This window comes from Xiphophorus maculatus, chromosome 23, assembly GCF_002775205.1.
Source record: "Xiphophorus maculatus strain JP 163 A chromosome 23, X_maculatus-5.0-male, whole genome shotgun sequence".
In the NCBI taxonomy this organism is placed as follows: domain Eukaryota; kingdom Metazoa; phylum Chordata; class Actinopteri; order Cyprinodontiformes; family Poeciliidae; genus Xiphophorus; species Xiphophorus maculatus.
This window is the reverse complement of record NC_036465.1, coordinates 16,354,043-16,376,098: the sequence shown is the minus strand read 5'-3', so window position 1 is coordinate 16,376,098 and position 22,056 is coordinate 16,354,043. Positions and strand designations below refer to the sequence as shown.

The window sequence follows — 22,056 nt, the reverse complement described above, 5'->3', positions numbered from 1 at the left end:
AGCAGGCAAGGCGGGCGAAAGGAATATGAGTTGTTGAACAGGAATGTCAACAATTGTTTGTTTCTGACAATGTGAAATATCTTAATGTGTGAAAAAGCTTACTGTGGCACAGGGTGCTGGTCAGTTACACGTTGTAATGTTTGACCTCCACAGTGACAGTGCAGACTAACCCAAACTTTTGAACATTCACTGGGGTGAACTTAATCTATTCTTAGTAAGGTATTTAAAAGGTGTAGTGGCTCCGCATTCCAACTTCCACCTGCCTGCAAAAAGAACTTTGTTATAAACACACAGAATGGCATACCAGTCATCTGAGGTATGCAGATAAAACAGCAAATATTTGACTGTAGCAGAATCATTGCATTAATCCATTGTTCAGCTAAGGTGTCTATTATGCAGTTACTGGAGTTCAGACGAGCCATTAGCATAACTATGTGACATGTAATACACAAATCACATCCATAATCCACCCATAAAACTGTAGTTTAATTTTAAAACAAAAATGAAATTCTCCCTTTCCTCAGGTCAGGTTTAACCAAGATATTTTAGCTTTGCATAGCATTGAGATTCTCCATGATGACGAGTTTTGCAAAATTTACCACTTATCCTCTTTACAGGGATGCTGTTAATGTGAAGAAGTGGATGGTCAGTTTTTATTCCAAATTAGATCTTTTATTAAAGTTAGAAATCATTGTTTAAATAAGATTGAGATTTTAATTTGAGCTCTGCAAAGTTTTATAATTTCTAACAAGACTAGCGCAGCAGCTAATGATTATTTTAGGAATCGATTATGCTATTGATATTGTCGATTAACCGGATGAAAGAGTTGGCATATTCAGATGTTTCAGTTAATCTTGCGAGTTCATGTTATATGATATCATAAATGCATATGACTCCTCAATTTTTAACTAATAAATCAAACATTGTGTGGCAACACTTTATTTGACGGGTTGGGAATTAGACTGTCATGACACTGTCATAAACATGACATAACACCTGTCATGAACATGAGTAAGTCTTCATGAATATTTATGAGTGTTATAAAAGTATTACTGATTAAACTTGAGCTTTAATAACATAAAGCTACATCATTTTTAAAGTTTAATCAGTAATACTTTTATAATAAATTTATGTCAGATCATGATTTCTTGGTAAATGTCAAGTTGTCATAAAGACATTTTGAATAATGTCAACTTTGTATCAAAAGTGTCATGATTTACCGAATGACACTTTATGACAACACTCATAAATATTCATTAAGACTCACTCATGCTCATGACAGGTGTTATGCCATGTTTATGACAGTGTCATGACAGTCTTATTCACAGCCCATCAAAGTGTTACCCATTGTGTTACGTAAAATGCAATAGCATAGCTTCCCTTTACTACAAGCTTGATCATTTATAGCAAACAATGCATTTGCAGGTAAAAAAAAAAAAAAAAAAAAGCTCAGCTCTTTCTGCTTGTAGGGCTAAGCTGACAAATTTTTCAATTAATAATTGGATAACAAAAGTTGTTTTTTTTCTTTTGTTTGTTTTTTTTTTTTTTTACAAAATTTGAACCAGAAAAAAACTACGCGACTTGATTTCTAGGTAGAATATATTTAGACAAAGAGGGTTTTTCAAATGCAATTGTATACATTTCATGTACAGTTTTGGCTTAATTACTGCTCTGACTGTGTTCTTTCAGCAAATGGGATGTTTTATAGGCTGTACATTTCAGTTAATGTTTATTCAGTGACTAAATTAGTTAACAGTTACTTCAATAATGTATTAATCTTGATTAATTGAAAAAAATATTTGCTATAGTGTACACTTGCTACAGCAATATCAACTGGAGGGAACTCCTTGGATCTCTACAAAGGAGCAACAAGGAGCTCCAGCTGTCAAATGAAAGCCAACTGGATTACAGAACATTGCTTTATTTTAATTTTTTAAGCCGTCAGCGACTTTCTCCCATGAAGCATGGGATTTAGAAATATTGGCAACCTGGTGAGAGACACTGACAGGAGGTACAAATGCTCAGAATGTAGAAAATGCATCAATTCTGCAGTAATGCCAACCCACTACCAATTACTAAAGTTTTCAAGAACAGTTTACCAAATCGTCATATGTTGTCTTCATTTAAAAAACACTTTAATATGCTGCATGTTAATTTTTAATTTCCACACAGGTAGTGTCCACTCATGAATAATGAATGACTGTTAGTGGTATAAAAGCTTGTTAGGTTATAAAATCAACGTTAACGCTGATGCAATATGTAGTGGCTTGTGAGACCTTTTTCACACCCTTATAAACTTTTTAACACCATGACCCAAAACACCACTAACTGTTTTGGCAGAAAGAAAAATTCAGATGCGAAAATAAAAAATAAATGCTCAACGCATCTATGATATATAGTCTGCAACTCAAGTTGTGATGAATGTGCTTCAATCTTGGCCAGAAATACATTGCTGTCAAAATGAGCTCATGGGTGATTCTTTTTTTTTCTCAGTCAACCCAGTAATTATACTTCAAAAAATAGCTCTGATCATCTCTTTAGTGCAGCTCTCCTAGAACTGTTTTAGTCTAGTTTTGCTCTTTAGAGAACCACCACAGTCTAACCCAAGCAGCCCCTCCTATTAACAGTCTACTCAACACTCTAGTTTCATATTGGCAAGACTTTTATTCACTGTAGAGCATGCTCCTGTTACACCAAGATGCACCAAACAGTTGCAGGTCTGTTGCAGCATGTGGGTTTGTGTTGTTCAAAAGGAGTGGGTACGTTTAAAAAAAGATGCCAAGGAGAATCAGAGAACAAGTGCATATTTACCTATTCCACTTGACTCTGAGCACTTGAGACAGATTTAAGAGGGACTGAGAAGTCGTGACCTAGCCTGCTTATTTGTGCCACTACAGAAGGATAAGCATTTGCTGAGGTGGTTCCCCCAGGAAGTAATCACACTGATGCATAAAGTCACAGTCAGGGAGAAGATGTCACGCTCGAAAGATGATGCACTTTGCAATAATGCTGATGTTTACTGATTAAAAGCACTTCGAACTCATATCAAGCTACAGCTATTTGTGTACTCTAGAAAAAATACATTTAAAAACATTTGCAAAAGGGTGCAACATCCCATTACTTTGAAGATGTGTGGTTTTAGAGAGCAACAGTCCTTGAGTGGAAAAAAGGTCATAGATTGCACGTTATCAACTCCAGCCAGAGATTAGTGAAAAACTCCCATTATTAAGTCGAAAGATGAATATAAAACATCTAAAGCCATGTTTATACACCAGAATGGACATAAACACAGAAAACAGCCACAACAGACCCATCATTTCCAATATTTAGTCTACGCTTCATGCTTTTACAGCACATAGTACGGTGCAGTAGAACCCCTTGCCTGGTTTACCACTCTCTGTAGTACCATATAACTGATACTAACTTTTCTACATGCATTTTGTAGTAAAACTCCAAATAGCCAAACTGGTACAGTGATGCATAAACACTAGCTGATTAGTTAGATTTACATCCTGTGAGTGTGTAAAATGCATCTGTAGCCACAGACAGTACACATGTACTTCCTCATTCACAGAGTAAGTTAAAATTCATAACATCAGTTAAAGACATCTGATTAATTCGTGGAGACAGCAGATTGCATGTATGACTTTTGATCACAACAGCATGTTGTTCAGTTATAAATTGGTTTTCTACATTACACAACATCTGGTTCTGTAACTTAGCGTTTGATTGCTTTAAAAAAGTGTTTTTCCATTTCAGTCCTTACGGACCACTGCCCTGCATGATTTAGATGTTTCCCTTCTTCGACACACCTGGTTTGAATAACTGGGTGATTAGCAGGGTTTATGCAGCACTTGATGGCTGTAGAGGATATCATGCAACCATTTAAATTAGTAGACATTTAAAATATGCAAGGCAGTGGTCCCTGAGGACTGTAACTGGGAAACACTGCTTTAGAACATATTAAAACATCCTCGCAGTTATACCTTCATGCTTTTCTCTTAATTAGGCTACTTGTTGCTTATTAGTCGGAGTGGAAACATGTCTCTGTTAAATCTATAAAATCTGACAAGTGGTCTGCCATACAATGGTTTCTCCATCCCTGCAACATAATTGATCGCCTTCATGTTCTACCATCTGCTGCGGAAAAAGTCAGCTTCCTGCTCTGTTGTAAACCGTTCATTGGACAATTCCTTTTGCTCATTAGCATCAGATGAATATCTCGACTTCATGTTTACTTGGAAACTATTTAGCACATTTTAATAATTCAGAACTTTTTCTAAATTATTATACAACTACTTCTATTACTCTTAAAATTATCATCTGCAGATATTGCTGCTATTAACTGTATGTTCTTCTCACAGACATTACACCTGGACCAGTGTTTCTGTGCTGTATTCTCTACATAACTGAACAACTGGAGTTACTTTTAAAAAGTATGGCTAAATTTGTAAAAAGTACTTTAAACTGATGAACATTTTAAAACCCGTAGTAACTCACAGTTCAGGTATATTGCAAATCCCACCTGACATAACACACAGGAGCTGAATGGTAACTGACCAAAATTATTTACAGCCCAACACACACACACACACAAAAAAAAAACACCCAATGACTATAGCTGACACTATCAGAGCGCCCACACAAGCCAGTCATCAAAACATCACAACCATTTTCAGTGACAGGTTCTTAGAATGAGTTATTTAAAGCACATCATGTTTTCTTGCAGAAACAAGCACAACAGGTTACATTTTTAGGCGTAAATACATCCAACACAATATGACAGGTGTTCATTAAACAATTGGTTTTTACAGTATTTTGAGAAATAAATAGTTTATTAGTCAATTAAAAATTAGAGTCATCTGTATTAAACAGTGTAGGGGAACCCTAAATTTATGGACAAATAAAACATACAATTTCTAAGTGTCATTTATTTAAAGAAATGGGTAAATGTTTGTTGCCATGCCAAGAACCAAAACCTTCCTATAATTACAGTACAGCTTTTTGAAGATTTTCCCTGCTATTTGATCATTTTGGTGATGGGCTCCAAATCTCTGAGGTTGGAATGCCTCCCTCACCCTTATCTGCAGATTTTTGATAAGAAATATGGTATAGAGGCCTTACTCCTCAACGTGGCCGTCACAGGTTTTAGTCCTGGCCTAATGACTTTTACCGCATGTCTTCCCTCTCTCTTGTAACCCACTTTCCTGTCTGGCAACTGTCAAATAAAGGCCACTAGAGCCAATAAAACCTTAGAAATGAAAAAATAAAAATAAGGACCAACTTTGCCACCCTTAAATGGAATCTTAGTTCCGATCAAGAGAGACATCTTGTTAAAGTTTTTAAAATTACTTGAAATCTGCTGGTGTACAAAGAATTTTGAGTTCAACCCTAATGGACTTGATACACGGAACAAAAGTGACAGTTTTCCGCTATTCTGGGTGAACACAAGAAACAGGACGTAACAGTAGCAAAAACTTAACAAAAGCGATAAAAGTTGAACAGAAGTCGAACATTTCAAAACTTTTCCCAACAAAAGGAAAGCAACAGCAGTGATAAAGGTTGAACATTTTGATACTCTTTTGTTGCATCGCTTGCCTGCGTGTGCACGTGTATGAGCTCAAAATTTCACAGGCACAAATTTCGCTGGTCGCTTGGCTGGAGGAGGGAAGGCAATTGTCACCTCATCACACAAGTTCCATAGAAACTGAATGGAGAGAAAGCAATGTTGCTTCCCGTGTGTCAAGCACACAATTACAGTATTACAAATCTGCAATAAAAATGGACAGAGACCGGAGCAGCAGCGTTAATTATAACAGGAAAAAGAAAAGTCGTCTGACTTCAAGTAACCATGCAGTTGTTAAACAACTCTTTCATCTGCAAACATGTAGAAATTCAGCCTAGGAATGTTCAGACATAATCAGGCTGTCTTTTTTTCACTGTCACTGCGCTTTCTCCCAGCTAACAAACACTTTGAAGAATGCTGACTATTTTAAATACATTCTGCATGTTACCAACCCCTAAGAAAAGCCATATTGTCAAATGTAAACACTTCTGCTGTTTTGTTGTTTTACATTTGTGTAAAACAACAAGAGATACACTTACACCTCATTATTACTACAAGACACTAAATCTGCAGGGAAAACTATGCTGGACACTGGAAAAACAAAGACTCTAGGCCAAAATCTGGGATCTAGAATTCACCTTGTATCCCAAACAACTGTCCAAGGCAGTGATCCCTGGCTAATCCCCACTTTGTCTGCCTACTGGCTTGAGCCAGAAGGCATGTTTACATCAACAGCATTTATGTATGCTGACCTTCTGTTTCTCTGGACCTGATATAGATGGGACTTTACGGAGCTTCGCTTTTGGTTTCGAACCAAATACCTGACATATGTAGATATGGAGGAAGATGCATATCACCCCTATCAAGCACATCTTCAAGTTCCAGAGAAGAATTTGTTGTTTTTTTTCTGTGTCAGCTTCAGTTATTATCTTTAATGTCAGATATGGGTTGATAAGCTCTGCTGTACCTGAGCTAATGAGCATATAAAAAAGACCAAGCTGTCATAAAATAATGTAACTGATTATTTGTGACATTTTTGGCTAAAATTGACTAGCGAGTGACAGACTGATTCAGTGACAAAACATATTAGTTATCTGGTTATGGAACCTAATCATTTTGATTAGGTTTCCATGTAATAAGTTGTATAGACAAAACACACACATAGGTGTGACACATTGGTCTTCCATTTACTGGTTTCAACTGAATGAGGTGAAGAATTATAATAAAATCAGAGCAGTCAGTAGAACAGGAAAAACAGCTGAGTGTTGATGTCACACTGTAAAACAAGTTCATTTCAGGTCTATACAACTACAAGGTGCAATAAAAAGACAACTCCATTGGGTTTAACATCTTGGAGCCAATTTATAAACATGCATAGTCAAGCTAAGTAACAGATCTGCTGTCTTTCTTGGGAAGGCATGGGAAGAGAATTTATTTACTGATCAAGAAATGCTGACTTGAAAGAATCATCTCATTAGTGTGACCTACATTATCAAAGGTCAGGACAACAGGACAACACCATACTTTCAACAGCCATATTGAAAAATTGGTTCAGTAAAGGTCTTTTGCCCAAATACTCTCAACATTATATGTGTTGAGAAGGGTTGCCTTTTGGCATGAAATTATAATTTTACTAGTAAATTTTAAAAAATAATCTCAACTATGATGGGTATTTAAATATTTTTATTAAATTGTAGCTAAAAAAAGATGTAGACACACCACCAAAAAATCTGACATTTTATTTAGCAGCCCAGATAGTGGAGTTGCAGAGCCACCATTTTGATACAACTGATACACTAGAATGCCCAAATATCCAAACAACTTCAGAGATTTAAGGTTGTTTTATTCTGCTCACACTTGGTGAATAAAACTGATTCTGAGTCATAAGTAGGAGCACAATCTTTAATAAAGTCTAAGCATTAAGATTGGACATTTTCAAGTAGGTATATTGTTACCCAAGCATCAGCTGTACGTACTAATATGAGAGTTTTAGAGCATAATGAAATCTAATTTTCACAAATTGAAAAAAAAAATTGTTTACTGTTGACCAAAGTAAAGAAAAACATACATATCTATATATTATCTTTTCTTGATAACTATATTTAAATCATGCTGAAGCTGCAATCTCCAGCAGCCATTGGGCAAGGGGAGGGATTTACCCCACAAAGGAAGAAAATACATTTCAGGACAACATAGAAACAAATAAGGTATAAAAACAGACTTGAGGGCAATTTAGAGCAGCCAATTGACCTACAGTTTTGAATGAGGGGAATATTTCTAATAAAAAGAAAAAAAGACCAAACATTCTCTATATTTACAGATCCTTAATAAAAAAAAAGAACAAGACAAATATGTAAAACTTTTGCAAACTTAGCACAGCAGCTATCAGAAACTGAAGGGAAGGGAACCTGACCAAGCTAAGCCAGAAACAAAACGTCAAAATCAGGCAGCTTCCGAACAATAAAAGCACAAATGCTGGGAAGGGAGGTCAGACAACAAAAAGGAAAATTGATGCTGATTGGCTACTGGAGGCAGCCTGTGATACATGAAGATGAAATGCATCAATGCCTGCTTTGCTTTTCTTCAGTGTGCTAATCTTGGAGCATGAGTCTGTAGCCAGGTAGAAAAAAAGGGACACAGCAGAAGCTAAGTCCTGCCTGGAAATTTAAGTGTGGACTATCTATCTAAAAATTTAAGTACAGCGGATTTCTACAGCAAAAAGAAACTTGGATAGCACAGCTGTCAGTAACAGAATGGGAGATTAAAAAAAGTGCTGACTGGTTATTATGGTAATTCTGAGAATCCAAAAGCTAATGGAAATATAATACAATTTCCATGAAATGCAAGCACACCTTTGGATCAAATCCTTAGCTGTAAAGAATGCTGCCTGCTGCGCAACCCATTTAGATGCGATGAACTCAATACGTTAAGAGGCTAATTTTTTTTTTTAAAGTTATGTGTTGATTTTTTAACTTTGTATTAAAGATTACTTTGTACCACGTCGCATTGACTGTGGTAAAATAAGTTGGGTTTTTTTAATTGACGTATATGTGACAAATCAATTAGAAAACCTGAAACAACCCTTAAATGATTTTATAACACTACAATCCTGTTCAGACACAATATAATTGCTTAAGCTTGTATTTATTTTTTTAAACAATATCAAGAAATGGATGCAGGTTATCACTAAATCATATATGCATATACTGAGCCTCTTAAGTTTCCGTAATACATTTGCTAGGTATTCAATCTACTAACAAGTTTATTATTTGAAATGTCTTGTAAAGTTACTAAATGACAGAGCAACCAGTAGAGACAATTCTCCTTTTTAAATAAACCACACCCAGATGCAGCCTCCTATGCAGGTGTTATTTTAGCTAGATAAATACATAACTATTTTACATATTAAATATTTATTTATACTACAATAAGTAATCAATTTGAATATAATTTAGAAGCATTAAATGTCTAATTATGTGGAATGCTGATTTAAAACTCTACTTGTCTATATATAAAATATATTTATCTCATAATATGAGCAGTGCAACACATACAAAAGCTGACCATTCATGCAGCATTATGAAATTGTGAAAAACTGAACTAACATACCAACTCTGGACACTCAAACCAATCATGATAAACGTCAAGAATTTTATCTGGACCAGCTGCCTGGTACTTAGGCTGTTGTAGAAGCCCTGATGATAAAAGACAATTTACTTTTTTTAACGTGTGCATTCAGTCCTGAGAAGAGAAAAAGTTGAGTTGGTCTGCACATACTCTATGGTTACGGTTTGTGATCAATATCAGCTTTCACCTGCTGCTAGAGGTGACCAGAGGATAAAGTTGCACAAGAGTTTGTCCAGGCTGATGACAAACTTTATCACCGTGTTGACTCTTACTTCAGTGTTGCCATCCAGTCAGCACCCTGAGTCATAAAAGCTGACACAGCCAGGGAAAAATCCATACTAAGTCATCTGCAGAAAGTTTTAGCCACACCTATAAACTGAAAGTTAATTCATTTAAAAACATTCTTCTGCATGGACTGTTTTATTTAGAGACGGGAATGCACTGCCTCTGTAGAAAAGAATACAACCACACAGGGGTGTGTGCTGTGCTCAGACAAATGTGTAAGTCCTGTGTTGGCATGTTGCAATCAGTCAGGAATGTATAAGCCTCAGATGCAGAAATGAGTTGAACTTTTTAAAAAAGTGAAGCGCCAATAACTTCCTCATATGTAGCCAGAACTATGACCTCAGCTATGTATACACAGAGGGTAATATCTGAAGCTCGTAACAGCCGGTGAATAGCCTGGAGAGGTTACCGTAATTACAAGTAGGGTGTCGGTGTGAAACTTGAGAAGAAAACCTGACCAGCAGTGTGTGTGGAGTTTGGTGCAACACCTGGGCCCAACTCTACAGATGGCTAAGAAAGATAGAAATGCGTTAAGTTCAGTCAAGTGAGATACTCACAAATTTCTTTTTCCCATCTCCATCCTCGTCCTTGTCCTTCTTCTTTGATTTCCTATCCTTCTCTTTCTTGGATCCAGCAAATGAAGCTGAACTTCCCGTGTTCTGATCCATATTGGTAAATTACTCCGTTTCCTTGAATTTGGCGTACAGATTGACACATGTAGCGGGCGTTCTCCCCAGCAACGCTGTCTAACTTGGGTGGGAAAGTGTATCCCCAAAGGTTCAGTGGCAGTATCTCAGCTAGTTAGCCACAATCAGCACAGGTCTGCTAGTAATTTGGTACACAGCCAAGCGACCCCCCTCGCAAAGCCGCCCGTGTGTATGACCAAAGGAGGGAAATTCAAAGCACAAGCCGAAGTACTCGAGTCAAGAAGAACGAAAACAACTTGTTGCGCCTGTGGAATACCAACGAGCACCTAACGCTGTTACTTTCTATAGGTTACACCAGCCACAGAGTTAAGAAACAACATCAAACCCCGCAAATATGTGGTACAAAAAAAAGGCTAACGTTAGCTTTAGCCCGGGCTAGCCTGCGGGCTCCAGTAATTAGTTAGTTAAAACGGAACAAAAAGCCTGCGCGTCCACTTCCTCCCGTTGTTTCGGTAACAACAACGCGGAGTCGGCGTTAAAGATGACCAGAGTCGGTGGCGTGTCTAATCTTGGTTTCCATGGCTGCTCAATAAAGTTTAGGTAACTCTTTAACCCCTGTGTGACAACGGAGAAGCGAGTAGTTTCCACGGTAGACTACTTCTTCCTGTTCTTTGACAGTCCTGGTGAGTGGGCGGAGCATGCGCCCTGGAGCTTCACCTGAGCCGATTTAACAGACAGATCACTGCACAGGGCAAAAGAACACCGATCATCACATCTTATCAAGCTTAAGCAGCATCACCAAACAACAAGGGGAACAACAAGAGGAATTCTCTTTCACTTTGTGCCATAATCTAGATTTTTAAAATATCAAAGAAATCAATTAGTATCTAGAACAATTAAGAAAGAATCAGCGCAAACGTTAAATGAGTAAGGTGTGCAGCTGCAGCGCCTGGCCAAAAGTTTTTGTTGTTGTTGTTGTTTTTTTTTTTCATTCTATCACATTGGAAGCAAAAATGTTACATTATTAGGGTTTTATGAAACATACCAGCTTAAACCATTTCTCATTTGTGAAATGGAAGAAAAAGAATGCAAATTTAAAAATTAAACAATAAAATTATTTAAATTTTATTCATCCCCTTTTAATCAGACATCTCGAAATAACTTCCATTGCATTAAAATTGAGAATTGACCTAATTACTAAATAGAGCTCATTTGTTTGTAGTTTAATCCCAGGATCGTCTGCTGGACTTCCTTAGATATAAGCTTTTTAAACTACTTTGAATAATTAATTAAGCATACTGTAGTGTTTGATAACTAGAATTAATTGGAATGTATGTGTGATTGAATTAAATTGATTTTCTTTTTTGTCTGGAGACTATTTGTTAATAGGAAATATAAACTGAATTGAATTTACATAACTCCTGTTCTGTGAAGAGTTTTTTCAGAGAACATTGAACAAACTGCATCATGAAAGCCAACAGACATGTTTATTTTGTCTGTGCTTCCTCCATGGTTACAGTTGATATGCAAACACCTTTAAAAGAGAAATTTAAAGCATAGTTTCTACAACTGTATCCCAAACTTTAAACATCCCTATGGCACTCCATAATCTGAAAATGTAAAGAGTATGGGAGAACTACAAGCATCCTGAAACCAGGCATCCACTTAAAGTGACAGGCATGGCAAGAAGAGCATCAACCAACAAAGAAGAAAAGAGGTCCATTGTAAATCTGAAGGACCGGTAGATCCACAGATGTGGTGGGAGAATAGACTGAAGAACTAATATTTGTGCACTACACAAATCTGGTCTTTGTGGAGGAGTAGCAAAAAGAAAGTGCAATGTTGAAAGAAAGCCATTAGCTTGTTTAAAGCTAGCTTGTTTAAAGTTTGCTACAAGCCATGTTGGTGAAACAGCAAGGATGTGGAGGAACTCTGATCACAGGAGGATGGAAGAAGCTAAATACAGGCTAAATGCTCCAAAAAAACACAACTCTTAATTCTCCTAGGGTCCCAACCTCTTTGATAATACAAAGGCAACTTAGTTTATTTTCTAAGTCTTAAAAAGGGAATAATTAACCATTGTGCTCTTAAGTGTGTAGGTGTTGAAATTATCAAAGGCATATTGTATCGCCCTGTGAAATGGCCCACCTTTAAGTTTCCATCCTTTCCATTCTGCAAGCATACACGTTTCAATGCCTGAACTCTTTTTTTATGAAGCAATGTGTGAGTCCTCCCTTCCTGCAGTGGTTGCAGCCCTTCTGCATTTTGCTCTGCAACCATGCTGTGCATACAAATAATAGGACCTGGGGCTCCACCGTGTGGTCAAAATGTAAACGGCAGTTATTTCAAGGCGAGAAGGGAGTGGATTCATGCTGGTGTTAACATGCTAAATTGGAGGACTGGATCTCGATTCTGAATTTAGAAAGCATACAACCTCAAGTACTTTTTTTAAACATACATTTTCAAAGAAGTTGCAATTCAACTTAGGTACAAAATAAGCAAAAATTATATACGTCGACTTTCATATCAGTTAAAAATATATAGATGAAACTTTGACAGAATGAGTGTTTGGTATTATTTTTGCTGTATGTTTTGTGGATATAACAAGGTGTAATTCATTGCATAACTTTGACTCAGACATACACAAACTTGTAAGCGCCCCTAATCTCCCTCTCGCCATCACTCACACAGTAAGAGAGACAGGATCACAAAGACAAGCTTATTTTATCTGTCGTGGTATGTGAGTGATGTTTCCCAATAACAAGATTGGAGAGGATTTGCACATCACTGGTGGCACTGAAAAAGACAACACTTTGGTCTGCTTTATCGCACAGGACTCCGCCACAAGTCTCCCTCCCCTATGATGGTTATGAAGCTAAAAATTGTCTATGAGAAGTTAATTATAAAAGCGATAAGGCTTGCAATCCTGCGGCACTGTGTGTAAATGCCTCTGTGGGTGTAATAAATGATAAACAGTTGGCCTGTCATATCAGCAGTTTGCAACATCTTCTCCTGTATTATTCGGTCACAGGTGCACAACCAAAAAAACTACAGAAGACATTTCAGTATCTTTATACAACAATATATAGCCACTATAATCTGTCATTTTACAGTTGGAAAAAAAAACCTTTTCAGATTGTATCCTAATTGTCTTACAAGACAAGACAGTCCAGTTACAGTATTACAAAATACTTTTGTACAGACTAGAACAGTAGTTCCTATGCTGACACATTGCGAGCCATGTTTGCATGAAGGAAAACAGGCCCAGGGCTCAGTTCTGTGGTGCAAAGAGCAGGCGCCATGTCAGATTTGTAAGCAGTTTGATGAGTTAATCCTGGAACGACTAACTGGAATGAGGATCCTGGAAAAAATTGGCTTCCGTTTTGTGGAGAGCTGCCGGTGAATCATGGCAGAGGATTTTTTTCACGTTTCATTATTTAGATTAGCAGAAAGTACAGGCCTATGATTAATGAATCAATTCTGAGGTCCCCCTTTTATCTTTCCACCCGTCACAACACTGAAGTGTTTTTATATGTCAGTTTCAGGCCTGCAGGCAGCATCTATCGGAACCGATAACACTCCAGGTAAGAGATCCAGCAAATGTGCACCAGAAGTTCACTAAACAACATGAATGCCAGAGCGTTGTCCCTGTGGGGAGTTATTTGTAGGAGGTCCGGGCCTCTCTCAGTGACCTGTCATATGGCATGGAGGCGAAGAAGGAGTTCCGCAGCTGACAGTTGATGAAGAACACAATCAGCAGGACCAGCAGGAAAAGCAGTAGGCACATGACGATGTAGGTGATCAGGTCCGGTTTGTGCAGCTCGCCCCCCCGGAGGCCCCCTCCGCCGCCGCCCCTCCCCGTGGTGGGTCTTAGAAGGGCGGCCACGCTCACCGAGCCGGTGTTGGAGGCATTTAGGGAGGAAGGGGCGTGCGTCGTGGACTGGGCCATGAGCACCAGGTCGAAGTCCGGGGAGTCGGTGGAGTTCAGGAGGATCTGTCTCAACATGACGCCCTGTGGGTTCACCGAAGGTCGGCTGCAGGGAAACAAACAAACAATCAAATAAACAAATTATACAACTGACTGACATCTCAATTGTTCACACGGGGCATTTAGTGTTTGAATAAAGGCAGATGGAAAAAAAAGAAGAAGAAGCTTCAGAGTAGAAATGTTTTTTTTTTAAATATCCCGTCAAAAACATTTGTAGCCTATTCAGCAAGATAATGATGATATTAGAAAAATAAACCATAAAGTAGTCAAGTAGGTTCTAACAGGAAATAATGGTCTTATGACACTGATTATTCCACAGGGGGAAAAAAAAAACTAATTTACTTTGGTGTGAGCTGCGAAGAGTTCCGCAGGTAATCTGAAGAAGTCAAAATCTCGGATCCGCATTCCTTAGCGTCCCCGACTCTGATCCAGCGCCGCCAAGGACGAATCGGCCCCTCCGTCGCTCGTCGACAGCTTCTTATCGGCGTCCACGCGTGCTGAGTGGGTCCTGGTGACTGCTGTAACGCCGTCTCCCGTCACATAAAGAGGATGCAACCAAATCCACGTGTGGAGACGGTACCAAACCAAAACATTGTCTCACTAGCAATCGTCCCGCTTCACAGCCCACACTTTCTACGAGAACAATATCCAGATGAATTGGGAATTTGAAGTTGAGCGACGAGCGCCGGTGCGCACACGTGTAGCCAGGCTTGTGCGTCGCGGACCGCCTGCATGCGCGCACGGGACTCGGCAAGCGATCTCCGTCGCCCGCCCTTCTGGTTGCCCTTTTTATCCAGTAAAGAATCGATGCGTGTTGATTTGATACTATTCCGACGGCCTGCCCTTACGAGTTCATCGATTCGGTGTCACTAAAACGAGGTGAAAGGCGAGGATTAATGGATAGCAAAACACACCAGCGCGCCAGGTCATGAACAGCTTTCCATCCTCTCCCTGGGCTGCATGTTAGTGACACAGAGAGGGGGAGAGAGAAGGAGGAGAGAGAGGAAAACAGAGAGAGAATTGCAGATCAGGAGGCACGCACATCCCCGGACACCACGTCTCTATCTATTCCATCTGTTTTCCCTGTCTATCTTTTTTCAATTCATAAAGGTTCGTTTTCAGAGGGGTGATAGGAAGTCCATTCCCAGCTCTGGTCCATTTCTGGACCGGCATTGGGGAATGTCTCACACTGGGGTGATGAGAGAGCAGTGGAAAGGTGTGAGATTGAAGGGTACATGTCTTACCTCAAAATGGATGATTAACCTTCAGAATAGACCTACCTTCGTTTGTGGTGCGTTTCTTCAAAGCATAACCTTCAAAGTGCTTAAGATTGTAAGAAAAACACAATAGACTGCAAGACAATAAATTAATGCAAATATGATGCAAAGCAGAATCAAACGTGAGTCAAACAAAAAACACACAAGAGATGTGTCCAAAAATGTGTAAAAGGTAGTTTTCCTGGTTTCTCAGAGGAATATTGTTCCACAGCACAAAGACACCACTGAAAAAGCACAGACTACGTTTTCAGTCTATATTGAGGAACAAACAAAAGATCTAGTTTGGAAGACTTTATAGGTCTAATGGGAGGCCATGATGTTACCAGAATGCAGATGTAAGTCGGAACCAAGTGATGGATTGTTTTGTGGAAGAGGAGAAGGATGTATTGAATTCTGAATGCGACTGGTAGCCAGAGAAGGGACATGAGACCTGTAATCATGTGAGCATGGATGGAGTGTTGGTAAGCAGTTCTGCAGATGAGTTTTAGAGCATCTGCAAGCAGGAAGCCGACTCATTATTTAAACAGGAATAGACAGAGTTGCAGCAATGTTGGAGCAATGTAATAAAAGCAAGAATTACTGTTTCCATAAGGCAGGACGGTACTTATTTTATCACTTAGAGGAAAATAGCTACAATAAATAACAGATCTAAATTGTCATGTGTTTTATATTATACACTTGACTCTAATGGATCAGACAAAATTATTGGGAATGTTCTTTGGTGCAAAAAAAAAAAAAAGACTAAACAAACTAGAACATCTGTTTGTAATTTCAGCAGAGGAAATTAAGAGCTATTTTGTTAATAATAACTGAAAAGCATTGCTGTTAAGTTGTGACCTTTGTAGGATGAACTAAATCTTTGAAGGAGGTGACCCAAGGGAAATAAATACAAAGAAAAAAGGTCCAAGCATCAATACCTGCGGGATGCCAAGGGGGAAGAATACCAGGTAAGAGTCCAACTCATCAGTTGTCACATAAAACTTTCAATTTGATCCCTGACGGAATCAACAGAACTGTACGAGAAATGTTATGATCTTATCGTAATTCAATTTGTAAAGGACCCAGGCGTAAAGATATTCAGGGAGATGAGTATTTAATTGAATGAAAATAAAGGATAATAAACTAACAAAGCTCTCACAAAGAGGCCTGGTCATATGACAAGGGAAACAGGCACAACAGCTAGGTAACGGAAGGATCTACAGGGGTCTCAAACTCCAGTCCTCGAGGGCCACTGTCCTGCAGTTTTTAGATGTGCCACAGGTACAAAACGCTGGAATGAAATGGTTTAATTACCTCCTCCTTGTGTAGATAAGTTCTCCAGAGCCTTGCTAATGACCTAATTATTCTAATCAGGTGTGGTGCAGCAGAGGCACATCTAAAAGTTGCAGGACCGCGGCCCTCGAGGACTGGAGTTTGAGACTCCTGAATAGAGAATGAGGAGCCTGATTACCAAACACAGAACAGGTGATTGATTGGAAACAGGGTGAAGCTATGGAGAGAGCAAACCTCTAAAACCCTCTAAAAAAGCATAAACTGGGAATTTCAACATTATTGTTACCCAGGTGCCAATCTAGTGATTTGTGCAAACTGATATTTATGAATATTATCAGAATCAGGCTGAACACAAAGAATGAACTAACACAGTAAAATCTAAACATAAGTAGATAAGCAGTTAAGGAAGACTGGTTGAAATAAAAACATGATTGATAGAAACAGAAATAATTAAAAACTATGGCTAAGCACCAATAAACAAGAAACGTGATCAAAAATGCAAACAATGGAGAAACTCAATAACCTAACAGAAACCTGACAGATTTAACTTTGGGATATCATTCATAATCCTAGGATAAATAGTCTTTGTCTTTCACAAAGAATATTTTACTTTGTTCTTTTGAGACAATAAAGGACTATTTTATTTGATTTTAATTTAAGAGATATTTTAACTTTTTACCCCTCAGATTTTAGATAAAATGTGAAACTTAGACGTAGGTCAGTAATTTATTAGCGACTGTAGGTTCAGATGAGGATTCTCATAAATGGATTTAACTGAAATTATTTTAAGTAATCCAGGTACAACACCAGTGTTTATGACCAGCAGACTTGGCCCAAAGACAGTGCAGGATTTTACAAGGACCCTTAGGGTCATAACAGTATCAAGGGCCAAAGTATTTCATAGTCCCTCATTAAAACAGAAATATTATCAAAGCAGACTGACTTAGCAGAGAATGGTGTAGAGCTGTGGTTGGAAAGATTAGGGAGAATGAAGAATGTTCTAATCTTTAATCGCTTAGTCAATGAAAAAGTTCTCCTAGGAAACTCAATAGTTACCTCAATGATCAAACGTTTGCTAATTTAAGTTTTGACCAAAGTCCTAACTGATGTGAGTACTTGGCCCACTGATTTGTTTGCTTTCTATGTGAAATGCATTTGATATCATCTGATGCTTAAGTGAAGGTGCTAAAGATGGAGTGTGCATACAAGGCACTGCCCTGTTTCATATTCATCTGCATCTGCTCTCTTTCAACTGAATTAAACCGGTAAGCCTAGAACCCAAGAACAGAGGGGCAAACGCACAAACAAACGTACATACAACACGTCTCAACCAGCAACCAACATTAATGACGTATTGACACAAGCAAAATGATTTACAAAAAAACATAAAAAATCAGCAAATAATGCATGCTACTTTGTGAGGTCCTGCTGTCCTGCACCTGCTTTACAGCACACCCAGAAAGAGGATTACAACCATCCAGTATCTGGGAGAAAGTGTGTCTCCTGGGAAATCGGAAAACAGCCCGAAGCGTTGTTGAAACAGTAGTTATTGTGATTTATAAGGAGATTACAGTTTAATGCGGCATCTCTTTATTATTCTTTAATATTCTTCATTGCGGTTTTTCTCATTTTCTTTGACTCGCTTTATTTTAAGAGGATTACTTTTGTTTCAAACAGTATGCTCTCAGTTCTCAATTTTTCATAGAAGATTAGGATTTCACATTAAGCCAAGCAAATTGCACATGTTTTGCCACATAGTGCAAAAGGAGGAATTTTTTGCATAAGAAGAAGACTTATTCGCCACAAATATTTCCTAAAACGATAAATGTTAATGAGTTAAATAGCTTGTGATGCCTGCTAAGTTATTAAATCACACTATAACAAATGTTTTAGACAAGAGTGGGCTCAGAAAAACAGACATAGACTAAATGTTCTTGGTGGAAATTGTTGTCCAGACTAAAGGAGACTAAAGGAGAGTGTGAGTTTTAATTTGTACTGCATTAATCATATTATATCGTATTATATCTATTTTCTTCAAGCCTTTTTTAAATTACTTCTCAGAGAGCTCATGGCAGAACAAGAAGGAGGCTTAGGTGGGCCAGATTTAATTAGTAGAAGCATTTATCGGGTGGGATAATATTGACCTCCACTAAACCAAGGTCAAATTTGCTGTATGGTGAATTCCTTCCACCATACTCACCATTACTGAAGCTGTCTGGAGCGATCTCTCTCTTATAGATATGAAAATAAATTGGCAAAACATCAGGTGTGCCTACTGAGATGCCGTGCGATGACACAAGAGGAGATGTTGACAAAGACTGCTTCACCCTGTGCGAGGATTTCATCCAAACCAAAGGAAGAGATTGGGCAAACATTTCTATTGTATGAATGTTCACCATTGTTATAATACATTTTTCAATTTCAGTGGAAAAAAAACAACTCTTCAGTGTTTTCTTTTTTACTGAACATTGTCCTGAAATAGTAATAAAAAGGTGAGTTGCAAGCTTCTACCACTGACTGCCATTGCATTATTCTCTAAACACTTTGATAGTGTGATGGCAGAACATTTCCTTATACCACTAAACTGAAATAACCCCTTTGAAGACATTTGGTATCTTATCAAACACAATGTCAAGTCGGTTTTAATAGATAAAGCAGAGCATCTCAGAATGGTTGAACTGGTTGTTGGAAGTTGGACTCGGCCTTCTACACGGCCCCTTTTAATAGATATATGTGCATCAATAAAATTCAAGTAAACTCAGCTTAATTTCACACAATTAAATTCAGTTATCATATTGTTGGTTTGTAAAGTAAAGTAAAAGGATTTGCAGATTAATATTAATAAACTGAATGTGATTTAGTACTGCATAAAGCAAGGATTAATCAGACGATGGATGTAAGCCTCATTTCAACAAGTACTTTTTTTTTTTTACTATATATTTAAAAACAAAGACAGAAATACTCTGGGATCATGGAAAAGAAGCTCTGTTTTTCACATGAACATTTTGCAACCAAAGGGTTCAAGTGAATGTTATGGGATAATTAGACATTTTCTGTAAAGAGGGGCTACAGGCTACTGAAAGTTTTATAAGTAAACTGCAAAAATCTAAGATTATTTCTTAGATCAACTACTGAAGAGAAGCCAAATATTTATCTTTGGTGTACCTGAAAGTACCCTGGTGGCTGCATTTTGGATGAACTGTAGTGTGTTTATTGATTTGCTTTTGACCTAACAAAATGGTACTGCACTGAGTCTATATAATAGCAATAAAAAGATGAAATAACCTGTATGTTTTATGTTGCAAAAGCATAGTCATCATCTTCGAAAAGCTTTTTTCTCCTGAATATGTAGCGAAAACAAAAGTCCTGGACAACGAATCCAAGATTTTCTTACAGAATTGCTTCAGGTCAAGAGAAAGACAATAAAACCCGAGTTTTTAAGTACAATATTGACTGTTTTTCATTTTGTCCTTTTGCTGTTTTGGTCTTTGTATGGCAAATATATTACTGCAATTTTTCATTTTTTCCCTTTTAACAGATTTGCATTACATTTGAGTTATGCCGGATGAATATAGCCCTATATGTGGAAACATTTTGAAATGATTTAAGGTGCTGCTTGTTATTTTACTCACAAACACACCAGTATACTAACTGTGCTTTTGAGAGCAATAGTTTTTTTCATGAGTCATTATACTCAACTGCCAAGAGAATTACTCTAATATGAAATGATAATGGAGGTAGTGAAGGGGCGACCTGACATGGACCCATCCATGCCCATACTTATAGTTTGTGTAGTTAATCAGGGCTGGGTTTTGTGTTTAAGGCTGCAGTAGAAACAACTGTGGCTCAGTGAACACTTACCTCAAACAACAGCACAAAAATCACTTTGTTGGAAAACTCCTTTTGTCTCTTGTATTCCTTCTTGATTTTTATTCATTATTTACTGTTTCTTAATACCTATAATCCCATAAAAGGATGAAAGAAACTCATTCATTAAGAACTGACGACTCAAAGTAAGATTTAATAATAATAACAACACAAAAATGAATGTTTGGGTGCTTCAATCATTCAGTTTTGTAGACGCTAAATGTTTAAAATAGTCTTCTTGCTTCCAGTGATGTGACACACAGAAAGCAAGTGACGGACCTGAATGGTCGGCAGTGATTTTGTTTGTAGCCCCTACAAAGACACCGCTCTGTCTCTATCAGCTAGCTGGACAATTTGGCTATTCTAATTTGTTATCAGTCAGTTTTTTCAATGATTGACAGGACAAAAATACAGGAAATATCTCCTCAAGCAGCTCTGCTGTTTTGCATCATTACATTTCAGTCACCTAGAATTATCAGTAAAGTGAGGGCACCGTTAATAGCAGCAACAAAAGAGGAGGTAATCTCCACTCGCAGCGGTGCTTTACTCAGCCGTTACGGCTTGTTCCTCTGAGGCAAATTGCTTTAGTTTGCTGAGTTTTGTTTATTTTTTGCTCCATTAAATTATTTTCTTGCTTTCCTCAGCATGAACCCCACAGAGCAGAGGAGTCAGCCGACGCACCGGCAGGATGCCAACAGCCACCCAAATATAGTGTCTATAGGGTCTATCCATCTCTGCTTTACGCTGCCTCAGTGGCAGATGGGCTCATAAAAACAGTTCTGCCAAAGTCCCCAAATCACTAATGATCGATATTTCGAAACAATAAGATCCTCTAGGTTTGCATGCCAAGACACTACAATTGGCCTCAGATAATAGCAGTTTCACAGACAGACTTCTCAGTGACACAAGAGACTGATTGCAAGGGCTCTGCTGTACATGGTCCTGCGTATGCAGCACATGAAACACATGCATGGGCGTCATCTGGCCTTTATAAATCTCAATCTTGAATCACACATTGCTTACACTTACATAAACACAGACAGAGAGACGGATTGAGAGAGAAAACAGGCAACCACACGAAAGACAACATGATGACTAATATCTATATGGGCAGCGAGCGCTCTTTTGTCTTTTATGTCAATAAACTCCAATTATCACCAAGACTGATTCAGTGGGAATGAATCTTAAACAAACAAAGCAGATGTCTCCTCTCTCTCATTTTCTGCAATTGCATTCAATCTCTTCAACACATCTTCTTCATCTGGCAAATCACAACTTTCTTCTGCCAGTGCTTAAAATGCCCCCGATGGCAGAACTCAGATGCTGCACAATTAGTCACTTGATTATCTCACAAAGCGCCAAATGCTTAGACCATTTTTTTCTGTGAGAGAGGGATAAAAGGAGAGGCGCTTATTGTTCCCCACAGCATAATGTATAAATATGGGCTTGCCGTTTTACAACAGGTGAGACAACAGAGCTGTTTGATACCCTCGAAGATGCTATAATTGAAAGCACTGCAAAGTGATG

At 38.1% G+C, this 22,056-nt stretch overlaps 1 protein-coding gene across 2 annotated transcripts in view; it reads right to left on the bottom strand.

The window, feature by feature from the left end:
- Positions 1-10,807, bottom strand: part of diaph1 (diaphanous related formin 1) — a 101,403-nt gene extending 90,596 nt beyond the window's left edge. For both annotated transcript variants that reach the window (XM_023328741.1, XM_023328742.1), the window contains exon 1: positions 10,036-10,807. In XM_023328741.1, the coding sequence (XP_023184509.1) occupies positions 10,036-10,146 (111 nt within the window). In that variant the 5' untranslated portion in view covers positions 10,147-10,807. The remainder of the gene's footprint in view (positions 1-10,035) is intronic.
- Positions 10,808-22,056: the final 11,249 nt, after the last annotated feature.